This window comes from Rhineura floridana, chromosome 2, assembly GCF_030035675.1.
Source record: "Rhineura floridana isolate rRhiFlo1 chromosome 2, rRhiFlo1.hap2, whole genome shotgun sequence".
Classification (NCBI taxonomy): Eukaryota; Metazoa; Chordata; class Lepidosauria; order Squamata; family Rhineuridae; genus Rhineura; species Rhineura floridana.
The window spans coordinates 203,746,807-203,763,739 of NC_084481.1; the positions used below are offsets into that span (position 1 = coordinate 203,746,807).

General features: G+C 45.3%; 1 protein-coding gene across 2 annotated transcripts in view; it reads left to right on the top strand.

Annotated features, from left to right (window-relative positions):
* The window catches only part of TTC8 (tetratricopeptide repeat domain 8), a 64,082-nt gene that overhangs the window by 13,473 nt on the left and 33,676 nt on the right, over nt 1-16,933 (top strand). Inside the window, exons 5-8 of one of the 2 annotated variants that reach the window (XM_061611921.1) lie at nt 7,956-8,045; nt 10,662-10,706; nt 15,200-15,285; nt 16,576-16,663. In XM_061611921.1, the coding sequence (XP_061467905.1) occupies nt 7,956-8,045; nt 10,662-10,706; nt 15,200-15,285; nt 16,576-16,663 (309 nt within the window). The remainder of the gene's footprint in view (nt 1-7,955; nt 8,046-10,661; nt 10,707-15,199; nt 15,286-16,575; nt 16,664-16,933) is intronic. The other variant, XM_061611922.1, reaches the window with a different exon arrangement.

The window sequence follows — 16,933 nt, forward strand, 5'->3', positions numbered from 1 at the left end:
GCTCTCTCTTCAGCCCCTTCATTACCTTGTCTCCGTCTCAGGCGGCGGCCGTTTTTTATTGTTTTTTCTCTTGCCGGGAGCCACGGCTGCGGCTCCTTTAAAGACTGTCCCAGCTGATTTCTGCAGCGAAGGCTGCGCTCCCCTCAGCACTTGGCGGTTGGAGCTCGGTCCTGCGGCTCCCTTAGTAATTTTTTTACCGCCAGCTTGTTGCTTGCTCCTTGCCTGGGTGGCGCTTACAGGTGTTGCAGCCTCACTGGGAGCCTGCGGCTGCGGCTCCCTCCTGATTCTTGCTCCTACTGCCCACTTAGCCGGCGGCGGCAGCGCCTTATATTTTTCTCTCTGCGCTTGGAGCTTGCCCCTGTACCTCCCCAAGTAACTGTTTGCCTGGCACTTACCATGGCCAGCACAAGCCTTTTGGAGTGCACAGAACCTTCTGCCTGTCCGCCATTGCTCCTTTTTATTCCCGGCCGCCATTTTGCCTTTAATTTTCCCGCCCTTTCGCAGGCGCCATTTTATTTGCCCTTTTCTTTTCCCGCCTTTTCTGTTCCTTGCTTGACTGCAGTTACTTAGTAAGGTTCTCCAAACCTTTAAACCTTACACAACAAGGCTAGTTTCCTCAGTAGTGTCTCTTCACTTCGTGGCATTGTGGCTGTTCACTCCCCCACCTGTGGCCGTGTATTCAGCCCTTTACCCACACAACGTATTAGATTGGGACTTAATTGCGCAGCAGCTACATATTGGACCTGTTCATTGGGATCTCTGCGCAAAGCTGCATATTGGAACTGTACATTCTCCCCCACCTGTGGGCGTGTACTAAATTACCTCATCACACCGCACCCCTTACCTCTGTGTGTGTGTTGGTGATAGTCCCTCGCCGCACCACACCCACCACCTCTGTGCGTGTGTTGGTAATAATATATATATATACCGCATCTCTGGGCGCTCAGTATGGTGGATCAACACCCAGAGGCACATTCGTCTGCGGCAAAGAGACCCTGCAAGACCTCGCATCACAAGTCTGCCAATCCAAAACTGCCCAGGCTGCACTCCAAGGCCGTGGCTAAAACTAAACACCTGTCTAGCCACAGTGCCACCAGGCGCACACGTTACATTTCTGTGCCACATTCTGAAGCTGCTAACCAAGAACACTTGACAGCGCTCTTTCACTCTCCAGCTGGGTCATCTGAGGATGACTTCAAGGGTTTTCCTGACCAGCCCGTGGTCTGCCCCTCTCGATCCAGTTTGCCGCTCCAGACCACTGAGCCCACTGTTGCTGTTCCTTCACAAGAGCAACCACCTGCTGGTCCGCTACCAGGACAACTACCGGCCTCTGTACTAGGACTGCAGTTGTCTCCTGAATTCCTGTTGCAGTTGAAAGATATGCTGAGTGTCAGCTCTACACTGCATCAGCAGTGTCAGGGGGGGCTGGAAATTCCTGGGTCTTTGGCAGGGAAGGAAAGTCCTTAGCCAGCAGTCAGGTTGTAAATCTGCCAGGCCTATCCAAAGCGTACTTGCCGAGTCAGAAGTCCAGAAGCGAGGTCAGTGGAGGTCCGGGATCAATTGCCAAGGAGGTCAGTCAAAGAGATGCTGCAGGGAAACTAGGTCTACACCAAGCCACGCCTGACGTTGCAGTCAGCAACAAGCTGCAGCCAAGGTGTGCCTTATAAAGAGCAGGATGGACAGCAGGTGTGAGCCCTCAGCGTTTGGGCCTTAAGGAGACAGGCCTGCCTCTCTTCTGCCTGACCTTCTGCTGTCTACGTTCTGCAGGTGAGGGGGGAGTATCCTGTTCACTGTCTGTGTCTGGCTGCAGGGCCTCTGCTGTATCTAGGGTGCTCTGCAGCTGAGGGGCAGAAGGAGCTGGATTCTCAGGAGGCTCCTCCATGTCTCCTTCTGAGTCTGCTGCTCCTGGGTCTGCTGCTGTTACTCCAGAGTCGTCCTCATCTGAGGAGTCCTCTGACGGGGCCATGACACTATCCCCCGCCCCACGACCAACCCTCCGCCCCACGACCAACCCTCCGCCTCCCGCTGGGGCCCGGCTTATCCGGGTAGCGCTGGTGGAAGCGCCGGACCAGACGAGGGGCATGCACCTGCGCCACATCTTCCCATGAGCGTTCCTCAGGGCCGTACCCCTGCCAGTCTATGAGGTACTGGAGGCGGCCCCGATGCCTCCGGGAGTCCAGGATCTGCGCCACTTCGAATTCCTCTTCCCTGTTGACTTGTATCGGTGGGGGGGCCGTGGTTGACTACCCAAGGGGTGAGGCGGGAGAGCGGGAGTCAGCAGTGATCTATGGAAGACAGAGTGAATGCGGAAGGAGGCAGGGAGTTGGAGCCGGAACGCCACCGGGTTAATTTGCTGGGTGATCCGGAAGGGACCTGAATTCCGACCCTCCAGCTTGTGAGACGGCCGTTGCGAACGCAGGAATTTGGTTGAGAGTCATACCCGGTCGCCTACCTTCAGCGGCAGGCCTGGTTGGCAGTGGCGGTCAGCAAAGCGCTTATATGCGTCCTTGGCCTGCTCCAGCTGCTCCTTCAGGATTACCTGCAGGGCTTGCAACTCCTGCAGCAGGACATCCGCAGCGGGGACCGGCGATGGGGGTCGCACTGAGGGGAAGAATCGGGGGTGGTAGCCGTAAGAGGCAAAGAATGGGGTCTGGCGCGTGGAGGCATGCACGGAGTTATTGTATGCAAACTCCGCCAGCGGTAACAGATCCACCCAATTGTCCTGTTGGAAGCAGGTGTAACACCGCAGATACTGTTCGACGGTGGCGTTGGTACGTTCTGTTTGTCCATCTGATTGAGGGTGGTGGGCGGAGGACAAGTGGATCTGGACGTTCAGGGCCCGAAACAGGGCCTGCCAGAACAGGGCGGTGAACTGGGCTCCTCGGTCAGAGATCAGGTGGTCGGGGAGGCCATGTAACCGGAAAACCTGGGTCAAGAACAGTTGTGCAGTTTCTGGGGCAGAGGGTAGGCCGGCACAGGGGAGGAAATGGGCCATCTTGGTGAACAGGTCTACGACTATGAGGATGGTGGTCATTCCCCGGGAGTCCGGTAAGTCCGTGATAAAATCCAGGGAGACCGAGCGCCAGGGCCCGGGGGGGGTAGGCAGTGGGAGCAGGAGCCCCAGGGGCTTGCCGGGGTGGCTCTTGGCTCGCTGGCAGGTATCACAGGCCGCTACATAGTCCTTGACGTCCGCTTGGACCCAGGGCCACCAGAAATCCCGTAGGACCAGGTGGAGGGTTTTATATGTTCCAAAATGCCCTGCTGGCTGGCTGTCATGGCAGAGGTGGAGCACCTCTCCCCGCAGAGCTCCCTGGGGAACGTACAACTGGTTCCGGTGATACAAGAGGCCCTGCTGCAAGGAAAAGGGGCTGTCCCGGGCGGGCATCCCTGACTGGAGCTCTCGCTGCTGGGCCAGGGCGTAGGGGTCCTTTTGCTGCTGTTCCTGCACCCGGTCCAGGAGGGGTTGTGGCTGGTGGGTAGCGGCAAAGTTCTCTGGGCGAAGGGGGCGATCGACCTGCTCGGCTCAGTATTCTGGCTTGCGAGACAGCGCGTCTGCTAGGGTGTTTCGGCGGCCAGGGAGGTAGGTGACCGTGAACTGGAACCGGGAGAAAAACAGGGACCACCGGATCTGGCGTTGGTTCAGCCGTCGGGCACTTTGCAGGTGCTCCAGGTTTCGGTGGTCTGTTCGTACCTGGACCGGATGGCGTGCCCCTTCCAGGAGATGACGCCAGGTCTCGAAGGCTACTTTGATGGCCAGTAACTCCTCCCAAATGGTGTAGTTCTGTTCCGAAGTGTTGAGTTTCTGGGAGTGGAACGCACAGGGGAGCAGGGACTGCTTGCTCCCCACCGGCTGAAGTAGGACCGCTGCCACTGCCTTATCCGATGCATCGGCCTCCACTATGTAAGGTTGGGTAGGGTCGGGTTGCTGGAGGATGGGTTCAGATGTAAAGGCATGTTGGAGGCGCCGGAAGGCCTGTTGAGCGGCCTCGGTCCAAACAAACTTCTCTTTGCCTCGAAGCAGGTCAGATATGGGCGTGGTGAGTTCGGAGAAGTGGGAGATGAACCGGCGGTAATAGTTGGCGAAGCCCAAGAAGCGCTGCACATCTTTGGGGCTTCGCGGAGCTGCCCAGTGGAGGATGGTCTCAATTTTGGCGGGGTCCATCTGGATACCCGAGGGCGAGATCCGATGGCCTAGGAAATCCACGGTCATGAGGTCAAAGGCGCATTTTTCGAGCTTGGCGAAGAGGCGGTGCTCCTGCAGGCGCTGCAGCATCGCTCGAACGTGCTCCTTATGTTCCGAGGGGTTCCGCGAGTAGATCAGGATGTCATCCAAGTAGATCACCAGGAAGCGGTCTGGGAGGTCCCAGAAGATGTCGTTCATGAAGTGCTGGAAGACGGCAGGGGCGTTGCACAAGCCAAATGGCATCACGATGTACTCAAAGTGCCCATAACGGGTGCAGAAGGCCATCTTCCACTCATCGCCCTCCCGCATGCGCACTAGGTTGTAGGCCCCTCTCAGGTCTAGTTTGGTGAAAATGCGAGCGCCCCGCAGCCGCTCTAACAGTTCTTGGATCAGGGGCAGAGGGTAGCTATTCCGAACTGTAATCTGGTTGAGGGCGCGGTAGTCATTGCACAGCCGGAGTTCCCCACATTTCTTTTTGACAAAGAGGACAGGGGCGCCCGCAGGGGACGTGGAAGGGCGAATGAACCCTTGGCGCAGGTTCTTGTCGAGGAACTCTCTGAGGGCTGCCAGTTCGGGTTCTGACAGGGAATAAAGCCGGCCCACGGGAATCTTGGCTCCGGGGAGCAGGGCAATGGGACAGTCGTAAGGACGATGGGGCGGCAACTGGTCTGCAGAGATGACAGACATCTCATCACAGAGATGGCTCTACACCTCGTGTGTCGTTCAAGGGTGGACTTAATGCTTCTGGCAAGGGCTCTGGGGATGTTTGTCTCGACCATTCACATCATGCCATGGGCTCGGCACCACACTCGACCCTTACAGTGGGCCTTACTCCCTTTCCAACAGGACATTGCCACGTCCAACCACCATACGGTCCACCTGCACCCATCTCTGCAGACCTCTTTCCATTGGTGGGCTATGGCCAAAAATCTCAGACTGGGAACCCCATTCCGAGAACCAGACAGGACCGTACTCACCACAGATGCCAGTCTGTCTGGATGGGGGGCCCATTGCAATTCCCAGTATGTTCAGGGAGTGTGGTCCAACACGGAAGCAAGTCACAATATCAACTGGCTGGAACTGAGAGCGGTCCATCTGGCTCTTCGGCATTTTCAACCCTTGTTCCTTCTGGACCACGTATTGATTAGCACGGACAATACTTGTGTGAAATCACATTTGAACAGACAAGGGGGAACCAGGTCACGGTGCCTCCAGACGGAAGCGTCTCAACTCTTCCAGTGGGCTGAAATACATCTACATTCACTGAGAGCAGAACATCTCAGAGGGGTTTTAAACGTTGCGGCCGACTGGCTCAGCAGACAACAAGTGATCCTGGGAGAATGGAAGCTACACCCTATGGTGTTCAGCCTTCTCCAACGTCGGTTCGGCATCCTCGCGGTGGATCTGTTTGCCTCCAGTCACAATTACCAGCTACCTCGCTACTTCTCCAGGTATCTGGACAACGACGCAGAATCGACAGATGCTCTGTTGACTCAGTGGCCAGCAGGCCTCCTCTATGCTTTTCCCCCAATACCGCTCCTGGGCAGGACCATCCGGAAGCTGCGACACGAAAGAGCCCATCTGGTCCTGATAGCACCGTACTGGCCTCGTCGGCTGTGGTTCTCCGATCTGCTCTCCCTTTCAGTGACGGAGTCTTGGAGGTTGCCACTCAGACCAGATCTTCTATCTCAGGGCCCGATTTGGCATCCGGATCCCGAATGGCTCAATCTGACAGCGTGGCATTTGAACGCAGACATTTGATTCATTCCCGACTGTCTAAGGAAGTTGTGGACACAATTCTCGCGTCTCGAAAGCAGTCAACCTCTCGTGTCTACCAGAGCACCTGGTCTACCTTCGCTAGTTGGTGTGACTCTCAAAATGTTCTACCATCTCAGGCCAATGTTCAACATCTACTGCAATTTTTACATAGATGCCTGAAGATGGGACTGAAACCTAACACCTTACGTCGCCACGCCGCCACCATATCATCTATTCTCTCCATCACGTCTCCTACTATTCCTATGGGTTCACACCTGCTTGTCAAACATTTTTTGAAAGGGGCTGTCCTACTGTCGCCAGCATTCCGTCATCGCTTCCCTTCGTGGAGTTTATCGAAGGTCCTGCAAGCCCTGCAGCGGCCTCCTTTTGAGCCCCTTCGATCTGTGCCATTCCGTCTTTTGACCTTCAAAGTCCTGTTCCTCGTGGCGATCACCTCGCCGAGAAGAATCTCAGAGTTGGGGGCACTGTCCTCGGTATTTTGCTTTCAGTGCCCCCAAATATTTCTGGAAGAAAAATGCTTTATTTAAATTCTTTAAATTTTAGTAACCAAAATCAACCCTTGGGAACATCAGATGAGTAACCAACTAGAAACAAACTGTCTAATCAAACATTTGTTCTCATGAGGGTGAAATGTAGCTGCTCAAACACATGAGTGAACATCCAATCCTCCTGTCAGTTTTGGTTAAAAACAACAACTTATCTTTACTTTTTTAGGGGGGTTTTATCAGCAACTTCTGTGTGCCGCATTGAAAGCTGCTTCTGATTTTCTGGGTGTTAGAAGCAGCTTCTAATGTGATTTGGGAATGATGTTGCTCTAATAAAATGATATATACAGTGCAATCCTATGCATGTTTACTCATAGGTAGGTCCCAATGTGTCCAATCTAGCACACTTCCTAGAAAATGTGTTTATCCACCTACCTGTGAGTAAGATGTGTTTTGAACTCAGTAGCATAGGATTGCATTCTTTGAGTGCAGTTCTTACTAGGGAGAATGACCCTTTGAACAAACAGGAACTTATTTCCAAGGAAACATGTTAAAATCTTTAATGTGTGAAGATTGGTGTGAGCATTTCTGGGTTAGAACTAGGGTAGACAGATGCAAAAGAGGATAAGGCTCCTGCGCTTTGTAATAGTTGTGTAGACGAGACTATTTTAACTAGTATAGAAGTGAATCCCCAAAATAGGGGTACCTTAATACCCCATAGCATAGGGGTAGGGAGCCTCTATCCCACAGGCCTAATTTGGCCCATCAGGCCTCTACATTATCAGTTGAAGAGAGTCCCGCACAGCTAAAGCCCTGATAACCAGCTGGGATTGTCTGCACTAGGGAGTTCCCCTCACTCTCTAATGCAACCAAGGGGACCTGAAGGAAGTGGCTTGGATTCATGCAGCATTTTAAATCCAAGCCACTTTCTAAGGAGACACCCTACACACACACACACACACACACACACACAAATGCTCAATTTTTAAAGGGGAGTTTTTTATCTCCTGAGAAAATAGTTTGTATTCAAAGCAATTGAAAAAGCACTTTGAATACAAATACAACATTTTTTTCTTTCCAGGGAAGCAGTTTGTATTCAAAGTGCTTCCTCCGCCACTAGAAATACAAACAGCTTTCTCTGCAGAAGGGATAATGCTCCATTTTTAGAAGCATTTTTCCCTTTGCAGAGACTTCAAAGAGGCTTCCTGAAACCTGCGATCAGCTGATTGTCAGTTAGACAACCTTTTTGAAGATACACTTGAAAATGTATCTTCCAAAGAGGTTGTTGCTGTAACTTCTGATTGGTGGTTACAGTGACCTCCTTTGACACTGTCAAAGTTCAATCAGCTGATGACATTATGTGGTCCCATCCACCTGTCAAACTTGATCCACAGATCCATTTCTCCTTCCCTAATGTAGCAGATTGCATTTTTTCTTCAGATATTGCTTTGCTAAAGGTTGTTCAAGCATGCATGTTAAGTAATTTTGTGATGTTTTTTCCCTGGCAGGCCTCTATGCTCACAAATCCTGATGGCCCCTTCATAAATGTGTCTAAACTCAATTTAAATAATTATGCTCAGAAACCAAAGTTGGCAAAGGTATGTGTTTACTTAAATGTAATATTCTTGTATTGTTTAAAAGCCTTGTCTTATTTAAGCAAATGTTCACATTTAGGTGTGAGGGGCTACTACTTCCCTGCTGCTTTTTGGTTAAATAGGTATCTATTTCTGTTTTAGTTTCCCAATCTTTAGCCAAGGTTAAGCAATTATAAGCAGGCCGCAGGGTTGCTTTCTCTCTCCAGGAACAAATGGAGCACAAATCCCTGCCTTAATGGATAAGCATTTGCATCAGCTGCAATGTTAGTAATGATTAAACCAGGGTTCTGAGTTGATTTTGAATCCTGGTTGAGCAGAAACTCTAGTCAGACTTACGTTTATGCTAGTAGTTACATTATTTAAACCATTCAGATATATTGCCAAAGTTCAGAGCTTGGAAAAGTTACTTTTTTGAACTACAACTCCCATCAGCCCAATCCAGTGGCCATGCTGGCTGGGGATGATGGGAGTTGTAATTCAAAAAAGTAACTTTTCCAAGCTCTGTGCCAAACCATAGTTTGATGTTACAGAAACAAGCAGGCTGTCATGCTTTTATCCTTGAGATTAGAAGCCTCTGTTTATGGCTTATGGCAAGACATAGTGTGCTGTGGTATCCAAAGCTGGTAAACTACAATTTGCTGCAAGCTACAATCAAAAACGTTTCATCTTGGTGCATAAGGGGAGGAGGGAGCAGCAAACCTGTGACTTGTACCTGCTCATTCCCTTAATTCCAAACAGTGGTTTGACATAATGTCTAAAGGGCCCCAATGCTTAACCAGAATGGGTGTGGCAGAAAGGTTAATGTAGTGCCACGGTCTGCTAAAAATTGCTTAGCTGTGATTAAATATTATGCCAGTACAGGGCCAAGTAGCTAAAGATCAATTGTAGAAACTACTGTTCTTTTGTTTTTGTTTTTAGTTAGCCTTGTCTGCTTGGCCATTCACTAGCAACAAAGGGTTAAAAAATACTTTTTACTGTTCTGTCACCAGAGTCTTGTATTGTCTTAAACAACTTTTAAGAATTTATACCAGGGATGGGGAACATGTGACCCTCTAGATGTTGTTAGCCTACAAGTCCAATCATCCCTGATCATTGACCATGCTGGCTGGGAGTTGTAGTCCAACAACATCTTGAGGGCCACAGGTTCCCCATCCCTGATTTACATAAATAACTCCTTTGAAAATAAGAATAATGGTAGAATTGTATATCGCACTAACAAGTGCAACGATGTTTTAGTTAAGCATTTTTCAGAGAAGTTAAATCCATACTTCTAAACAAAATGTGAGTAAACTCTAATGAAGTGTAATTTTGTTTTAGAGAATTCATATTTTTGAGGATATTTGTGCTCTCTTCTTGCATTAACAAGAAATCACCATCATCACCATTTAATGTTGGTATTTCACATAAAAAGTCATAATTTGCTGAAAGTGATAAAAACCTTAGCTGATAGGCTGTTAAGCATATATGCAAGACAAACAAAAGACTAAAAATCTTTGGCCAGTTTTATGGATATGCTCAAATTACAAACTTACATGTGCTGTAGATCTAAAAACTTAATTACATGGGATACTTTCATTTTGACTTCAGGGGATTGCTGTAGTACATATGTTCTCTCTCCCTACTCATTAAAATACTGGATTTTTAAAAATAATGTGTGTTGCATAATTCATAGTCAAGAAAGCTGAAAGCCCATGAAAATGAAAACTTATCCATCATCCCCGCATCCTGTTGCCACACTGATGTGTCTCAGTCCCAACTAAGATACCATGCACATTTTTATTTCTCCCTTGATGGGTGCTGGTGGCAACGCAGGGTTAGGTGACTTACTCAGCACTGAGAGGCACATAAGAAATGAGCTGGAGGCTGTAGCTATTTTTCTTGCTGCTACAACCTATTCATATCTTTCCCATTCCCAGAGGATTGTCCCTGAGGAAAGCTGAGTTACGCCACTTCCTCATGCCCCTATCATCCTTCACCTCTAGGAGAAGTGAAGGACCAAACCACGAGGTTCTGCACTTTGTGAAATCTCCCCTTATCCTGTGAGAGTAACTTCCTGAGGTGATAACTGGTACTGGAGAGAAGCAGGGGAGTGGAGGGTCATCCCCTGCAGTCTGGTAAAAAGTAGCCTTCTACGTCTAAAATAATATTCAGATATTAACAGGATTGCCAGAGGAGACTTTGCCTCCATGTCTGGAGAGATCCTTAGTCACTGCTTTAAAAGGTTATGGGGGGGCGTTATTTGTTCACAATCTGGGGGGGAATCAGGGTGGGGCCTATTGTTATCAGAGGGCTACAGCTGGAAAGGAAAATTGACATCTCTCTCCAACGCCCATACTTCCCATTATGTCTGTACAGAAGTGTTCAGGGGTTATTTTTATCTCATCCAATGTATTGAAACATTCCACTGATTCAGATGTAAAATGAAAAATCCTTTCCTGACATGGAAGTAGCATATGCAGGCTTTCACAATGTGAATTCCTTGTTGCATCAAACATTTTGAATAAAAGATGTTTGCAAATTTTAAATGGACTCCTTGAGTGCTTGTTTTGTTTAACTGTAAATAGTTTTTGCTGTTTTTCTCCAGTTCTGACAGCATATTGTAAATTGTTCTCCTAACAGGTATTGTTTGAATACATCTTTCACCATGAGAATGATGTTAAAAATGTAAGACTATTTATTTATTTTTAACTTGAGGCTCGTTTCAATTGGAATGTCATTTGAAATGTGAGACAAACACACTAAGTGGGACAAACTGGTAGCTTCTGGAATATTGATGGTGTTGTTTTTATCTTCAGAAATATGTGAAAAATATCCAATAAGTGGGTCAACCTGCTGCTTATGAAACTGTACTGTGTGTGTTGTGTAGTTTAAAAGGATACAGATTTTGAATTCCTGCATTGTAAACCCTTACCAATTTTTCAGATTGATAGATATTTGGAAGTGGATAATAAGAACTGGGTACATATGAGAAGGGGTGAGGAGCAATATAGAAATCCATTACCACCCTTCACTACTATTTTAGCCGTATGGATTGTTTGTAACCAGTGACTCTCCATTGTGCACTTGCCACGTGGAAGGAAAAATATCACCCTGGACTGGAAAGGGCACTATATCTGGATGTTATGAATTTATTTGTAGTAGGGAGATGAATATCTTAAAGATCTTGCCATGTTGGCAGCCATTGCAGTAAATTGTTTTTATCCTTTCCCACAAGACAGCCTGTGGTTGTAAATTGTATTTTTAATCCTTTCTAGTCCTGTGAACCTGTTTTTCAGTGGCTGGGTTTAGAATAGTATAAGATTTAAAAAGGGAGCCTCTGGTTTCTAACAGCTAGAAAATTCTGTTCTAGGCAGCCGAGTCCCAATTCAAGGCAACATCTAGTCTTGGGTTTCTATCATGTGGTTTATCAGGCTTTTCACCGGTTACATCCTTACTTTGATAAATGTTTGTTTTCAATACAGAGGCATGGTAGTTATATCTTGCAGATTATCACAGAATTCACTTTAAGAGAAATAATGTTTACATTTTTGAGGATTGAAGATGTTCATGTCTGTTCTAAGTACAGTCTATTTTGTGCAAGGTGCTCTACACATACGCAAGCAGCTTTCCTCCAGTACCTCACCTCCTCCTCCTCTCATCTCCAAGCTATAAGCTATCTTTCCAACTTGAGGGAATATAAAAAATAGCTTTCATGTTTTGTTGCAAGAAACTGCTGGAAGGGAAAAGAGTCTAATAAAGAACTATGTGCATATGATATCATGCATGCACAATGCTGAATTGCAAGACAGATGACTTGAGTGGAACTTTTCTGCATCTAAATAGCTTCAGAATAGCAGGAGTATATGTGATCCCATCCCACTGATTTAAAATCAAACATTACAAGTTCTGTTGCTTCAACAATTAAGTCAATTTGTCCAAAACTGAGATCCAAGGGTCCCAAATCTTTTAAAGAATGCCCATCTTAGGAGAGGTGCCCCAAACCCAAAATTGCCCTTTGAAATGCCTGAATGTTCAAAAAATAGTACTGGGTGTGATGCAAAAGCATTTAGAAGGGAAATGCTGCTGTTGCACATATGGAATGCACCACTTTGTCAGCTGTGAGTTGTGAGGGCATGCACTACCGTCTGTATCTCAGCCTATGTTTTGAAATATTTTCAACTACTCCTGTGTTTATGTTGGCATTTATTGGGATTTCTTTGAATGAAATGATGTATGTGTGTTTTAAATGACTCACCATTTTCTGCCTGAAGCTGTTAGATCAGTTGATTGTACAGACACATTTTGAGATAATTGAACTCCAGTAGTATTGTAAATATAGCCAACAGCGAATGCAGACCCTTGAAATGTCATATCAGAACAGCAAGACATGAAAGATCTAAATAGTTTCTATAGCAATTGACAGTTGTAAGCAAGTGGAAATTTCAAAAAATCAAATTAGATTAAAATATACACATGATTTATCACTGGGGGATTTAGTCCTCAAATGGCAAAAGTTGAAACATATTAAACAAATGTTGTACTCTGATGTCAACACCTTAGTTCATGTCCCTTAAGAATCTTTGTGAATATGATCCCGCAATTCATTTTATAGCACCTCCTACAGTATTCTTTCTTCTTCCTTCACCCCCTTTTTTCTTTTTCTTCATGGATGTTAATTTGTAATGCTGAAATGCCTTTGCTTTCAGGAGGATTTGCAATCCATGGGGCTACACAGACATAATGTTCCCAATCGCTATATGCTCCCTTTCCACTTTTGTGCAAATTCCACCCCCTTTCCATTGGCCTGAATCAAGGTTTACGTTGGCATCAGGGTGAATCCTTTCAGGTTAACCCAGCTTGCCCAACAGAGATGAGTAGAGGGAATTTGCATGTGAAATGGGAGTGGCTTCAGGGAGGGCATCTGCAATCTTGCAGGTAGGGCTAAAAAGAATTGTCCATTTTGGTCCTCTCAGTTTCTCATTTTTTTTTGTTCTTAAATTCAGTTCTTCACATTTCTGCAGAAATTTGTGATTTTTTAAAAAAATACATATTAAATACACATTTTTGTATGTAGTTTTAAATACACATTTTTGCAATCAATTTCTCCTAATAGTATGCATTTTTGTATGTTACACTAATATATTCTTTTTTATGCACATTTCCCCCTAATATATGCATTTTATAAATGTTGTTTTGTTGGAGAACTTCATCACAAAATTCAGATAAGTGGGGATTCTGAAGGATGGCTTTGTTGAGGTTCTCATATCTATTATTTATTTATTACATTTATATCCTGCCTTTCATTCATCATAGAACCCAAGGCAGTATACATATGGTTCCCATAAAGTCTCTCATCCAAGCACTGAACAGACACAGACCTGCTTAGCCTCAGCAAGATGGTGGCCTCATGTGCCTTCAGACCAAAAGTGCAAATTTGTTTTGGCTTTAAATGTGAACACCTTTACCTTTTTAAGGCCCATCTGCATTATATGTTTAAAGAAGTATCATACCACTTTAAATAGAGTTCCCCCAAAGAACTCTGGGAAGTGTAGTTTATTTAGTGTGCTGACAGTTGTTAGGAGACCCAAAGAGCTACAATTCCCAGAGTTCCTGGGAAGAGGGATTGATTGTTAAACTAGCCTGGTGTGAGGGAAATAGGTGTCTCCTAACAACCCTCAGCATATTTTACAAACTGCAGTTCCCAGGATTCTTTGAGGGAAGTCATGACTGGTTGAAGTGGTATGATAGTGCTTTAAATGTATAGTGCAAATGGGGTTTAAATCAGATTTCTTCCCCTTCCCTACTTGCAGCCCAATCCAGCTCCTAATTAAAGGATTAGGAGCATTTTATTCACATAGCCCCAGTCCCCCATGAATGTTCTGTGAATTTATCCACACTCAAAACAGGTCATACAGACACACATGTGAATCCTTTTCTTCCCATTACATAGTCTAACCTAAAGCTTTAGGAGTTTTCACAAAATACTGAACTGGAACTTAGATGTATCAGAGTTTGTAAACGCATATCATATGTTAACTCTTCTTACTTGCATATATTGCATATATACCCACTGTTAAAGACCTTACCTTGGAAGACAATCTTACTCGGCCACGAGTGATCACCAATGAATGAATTGCATATTGTGAAAAGGGCAGATACTGTTTTTGAATATTATAACCAACAATTCACAGTGTTCTTGAGGTTTAGCTTATTTACTTAAATTAATAAAAGCTAAATGGAGATTTGTCAAGGCAAAATGTCACAAAGGGCCAACGTTAGCTATGTTTTCAGAATGTTGCAGTACTAGATTGCATTGCTTTAGAAATTGATGTCCTCATTAAGCTGTCACTGAAAGATGGTCTAAGTTATAAGATGGTGAAGGAAGAAATGACAACAGCAGTTACATTTCTGAAGTGCACTACTGCATTTTGGAATGAGGTCAATAAACTTGGGAGTTGGGAAGAAAATCCTCTGCAGTGTTTGTTCTGGAAAGCTGATGTGTTCAAATGAACTTTCTGTGTTGTGTATTTATCGTGTTTAGGTGTTCTGGTTCTATACACTTGCTTCTTTTTTATTTGACTATGTATTTTGCCACTCATATTGTGTCTTCTCAGAAAGAGTTTTCTAGAACCCTGTAAATTAAGCTGGATATTAGTTTCAGACCAAGGGAGAAGTTGTGTATAATACATGCCACTGAATGCTGAGATTTACAGAATGGGGGTTTAAAGATGTCAGGGTATGTGTGTGTATATATACACCATATATATGGTGGTTGAGAATTTAGAGAATAGTTTGCTGCTACTGCCACTTTCACAGCTCTCAACTTTATTCCCTCATTCTCCAGCTGTACAAGCAGACGAGTATGTTTTTGTGAACTTGCACGTTTTTATGTATTCAATCTGCAAGCTTTAAGTGTTCATCCAATTTAAAGCAATTAATACTCAAGAGGGGGAAGAGTCATGTTGCAGCCCTTTAGCTATCGGTTATATAACTTACCAATTCTGCAAGGGCTTAAAATTGATATGGTTATTACTTCCTTTGAGGTTTTAACCTAATACAGCATAATAAAACAGGCAAGAAACAGTATTTTTCTCTTACATTACCTCCTTTGCTTTAATCTTTTTCTTTTTTTTTTTACTTCTTGCTAATCCTTGACTCAGAAGTGTTTTCTTTTTAAGGCTTTAGATTTGGCAGCATATGCCACTCAACATGCTCAGTTCAAGGACTGGTGGTGGAAAGTGCAAATTGGGAAGTGTTATTACAGGTAAAATGTCTCATCCATTCTAAGAATTAAGGCTCACTCTAGTCCATTGCAGGGCAGTGAATGTCCCAGAGGGATCCCCAAAGGCCAAGGATAGCCAGTGTAGTGCCCTCCAGTTGATCCTGGACTCCAGCTATCATCACCCTCAGTCATCTTGGCCAATGATGACAGATCAACAATGGGAGCTATAGTCCAACAACATATGGAGGGCACCACATTGGCCCTGATTGCCACCTCCCCTTGGGGCACATATGCAGGCACTGCACCAGAATACTAAAGGCAATGGCAGGCTTGTCAGCTGTCCCCATCCTGCCTCCCTGTCTATTTAGTCCAGTCCAAGTAGAAGAGGGTAGGCAAATGGTTGTGGTAAAAAAACAGGCTCCATTATGTACTGTGAGTATCTATCCACAGGATTGTACCTACAGTAGACTGAACTGAACTAGTGAATAATCGGAAGAAATAATGTGGCCTGCATTTACTCTGGGTATTGTGTCATATAAAAAATCACTGCTTTATATTTATAATTGTAGAACTGTATACATATCGGAATTCAGAGGGTTAACCATAGTTAACTACAGCTAAATTGGGAGCTTCATTTATTATTCCTTTCAAAATGAGAGACTAAATAGCAATGCATGGAATAACCAAGCCATGGGAATGTGATGACCTGAAGCCAAAGCTTCCACAAGCTTCTGCTAAAAAATGAGCCCTGTCTCAGCATCTCCTCTATAGTGCATAGGACCCCTCAACCCTTAATATTATCATGTTCTGAGTTTCCCATCCCCATCAGAGCACAGACATCACATCATGGGTTGAGGGTTCCAGCATATTGGGTGAGAGAAGGAGAGAACATTATGCAAGAATTCCATTTTGGTGGCAACTTCATGACACAAGTAATGTGTCATTCCAACTTGAAAAAGGTTTATATAAGGGCGTGTCAAAAGTTAAACCCTTACAGGAAGTAAGGGACAACGTCTGTTTCAGTGAAAACACTGCCTCCAATCTATGTAAGCCAATGAAACGAGTCATAAATAAAAAGGTCTGAGAGAGCCAATTTCCTGTCGTCCCATCTTGGACCACCTAATTCTTTGACAATTTTTGGGCAAGACCAATTCTGGGGGAGGTGGAGAGACTGAAATTTTAATTTATAACATATTATTTTTCCATGTTAATGATGGGGGTCACTTTCTGTCTTGTGCTTTTGTTGTTCATAATTTGGAATATTTGTAAAAATGTAAATCCTCCCTTACTAGTTTTCTATTTTGACACACCTTTTATTGTGTTTTGCCTCAGGCTAGGATTATATCGTGAAGCAGAAACACAATTTAAATCCGCTCTCAGACAACAGGATATGGTAGATACAGTACTGTATTTGGCAAAAGTAAGTTAGAATTTACATTCATCCTCTAACCGGCACATTTATTTACCTGTGTGTAGAATACTGTGCATACAGCCAGAACTGACTTTTTACCTGTAGCAGTGTTCACCACTGAAGAGATAGACAAATTGGATTGCCTGTTCGCTTGCATGCACACATTTGTATCTTTTCAGCCTTAAAGCTGCAAGATACTTGTTCAATGTGCTAGGTATTTGAGATGACCCTCACTCAGGAGAGCCCAGGTTTTAAATCAATCCTTTCCAAAGTGTTTCA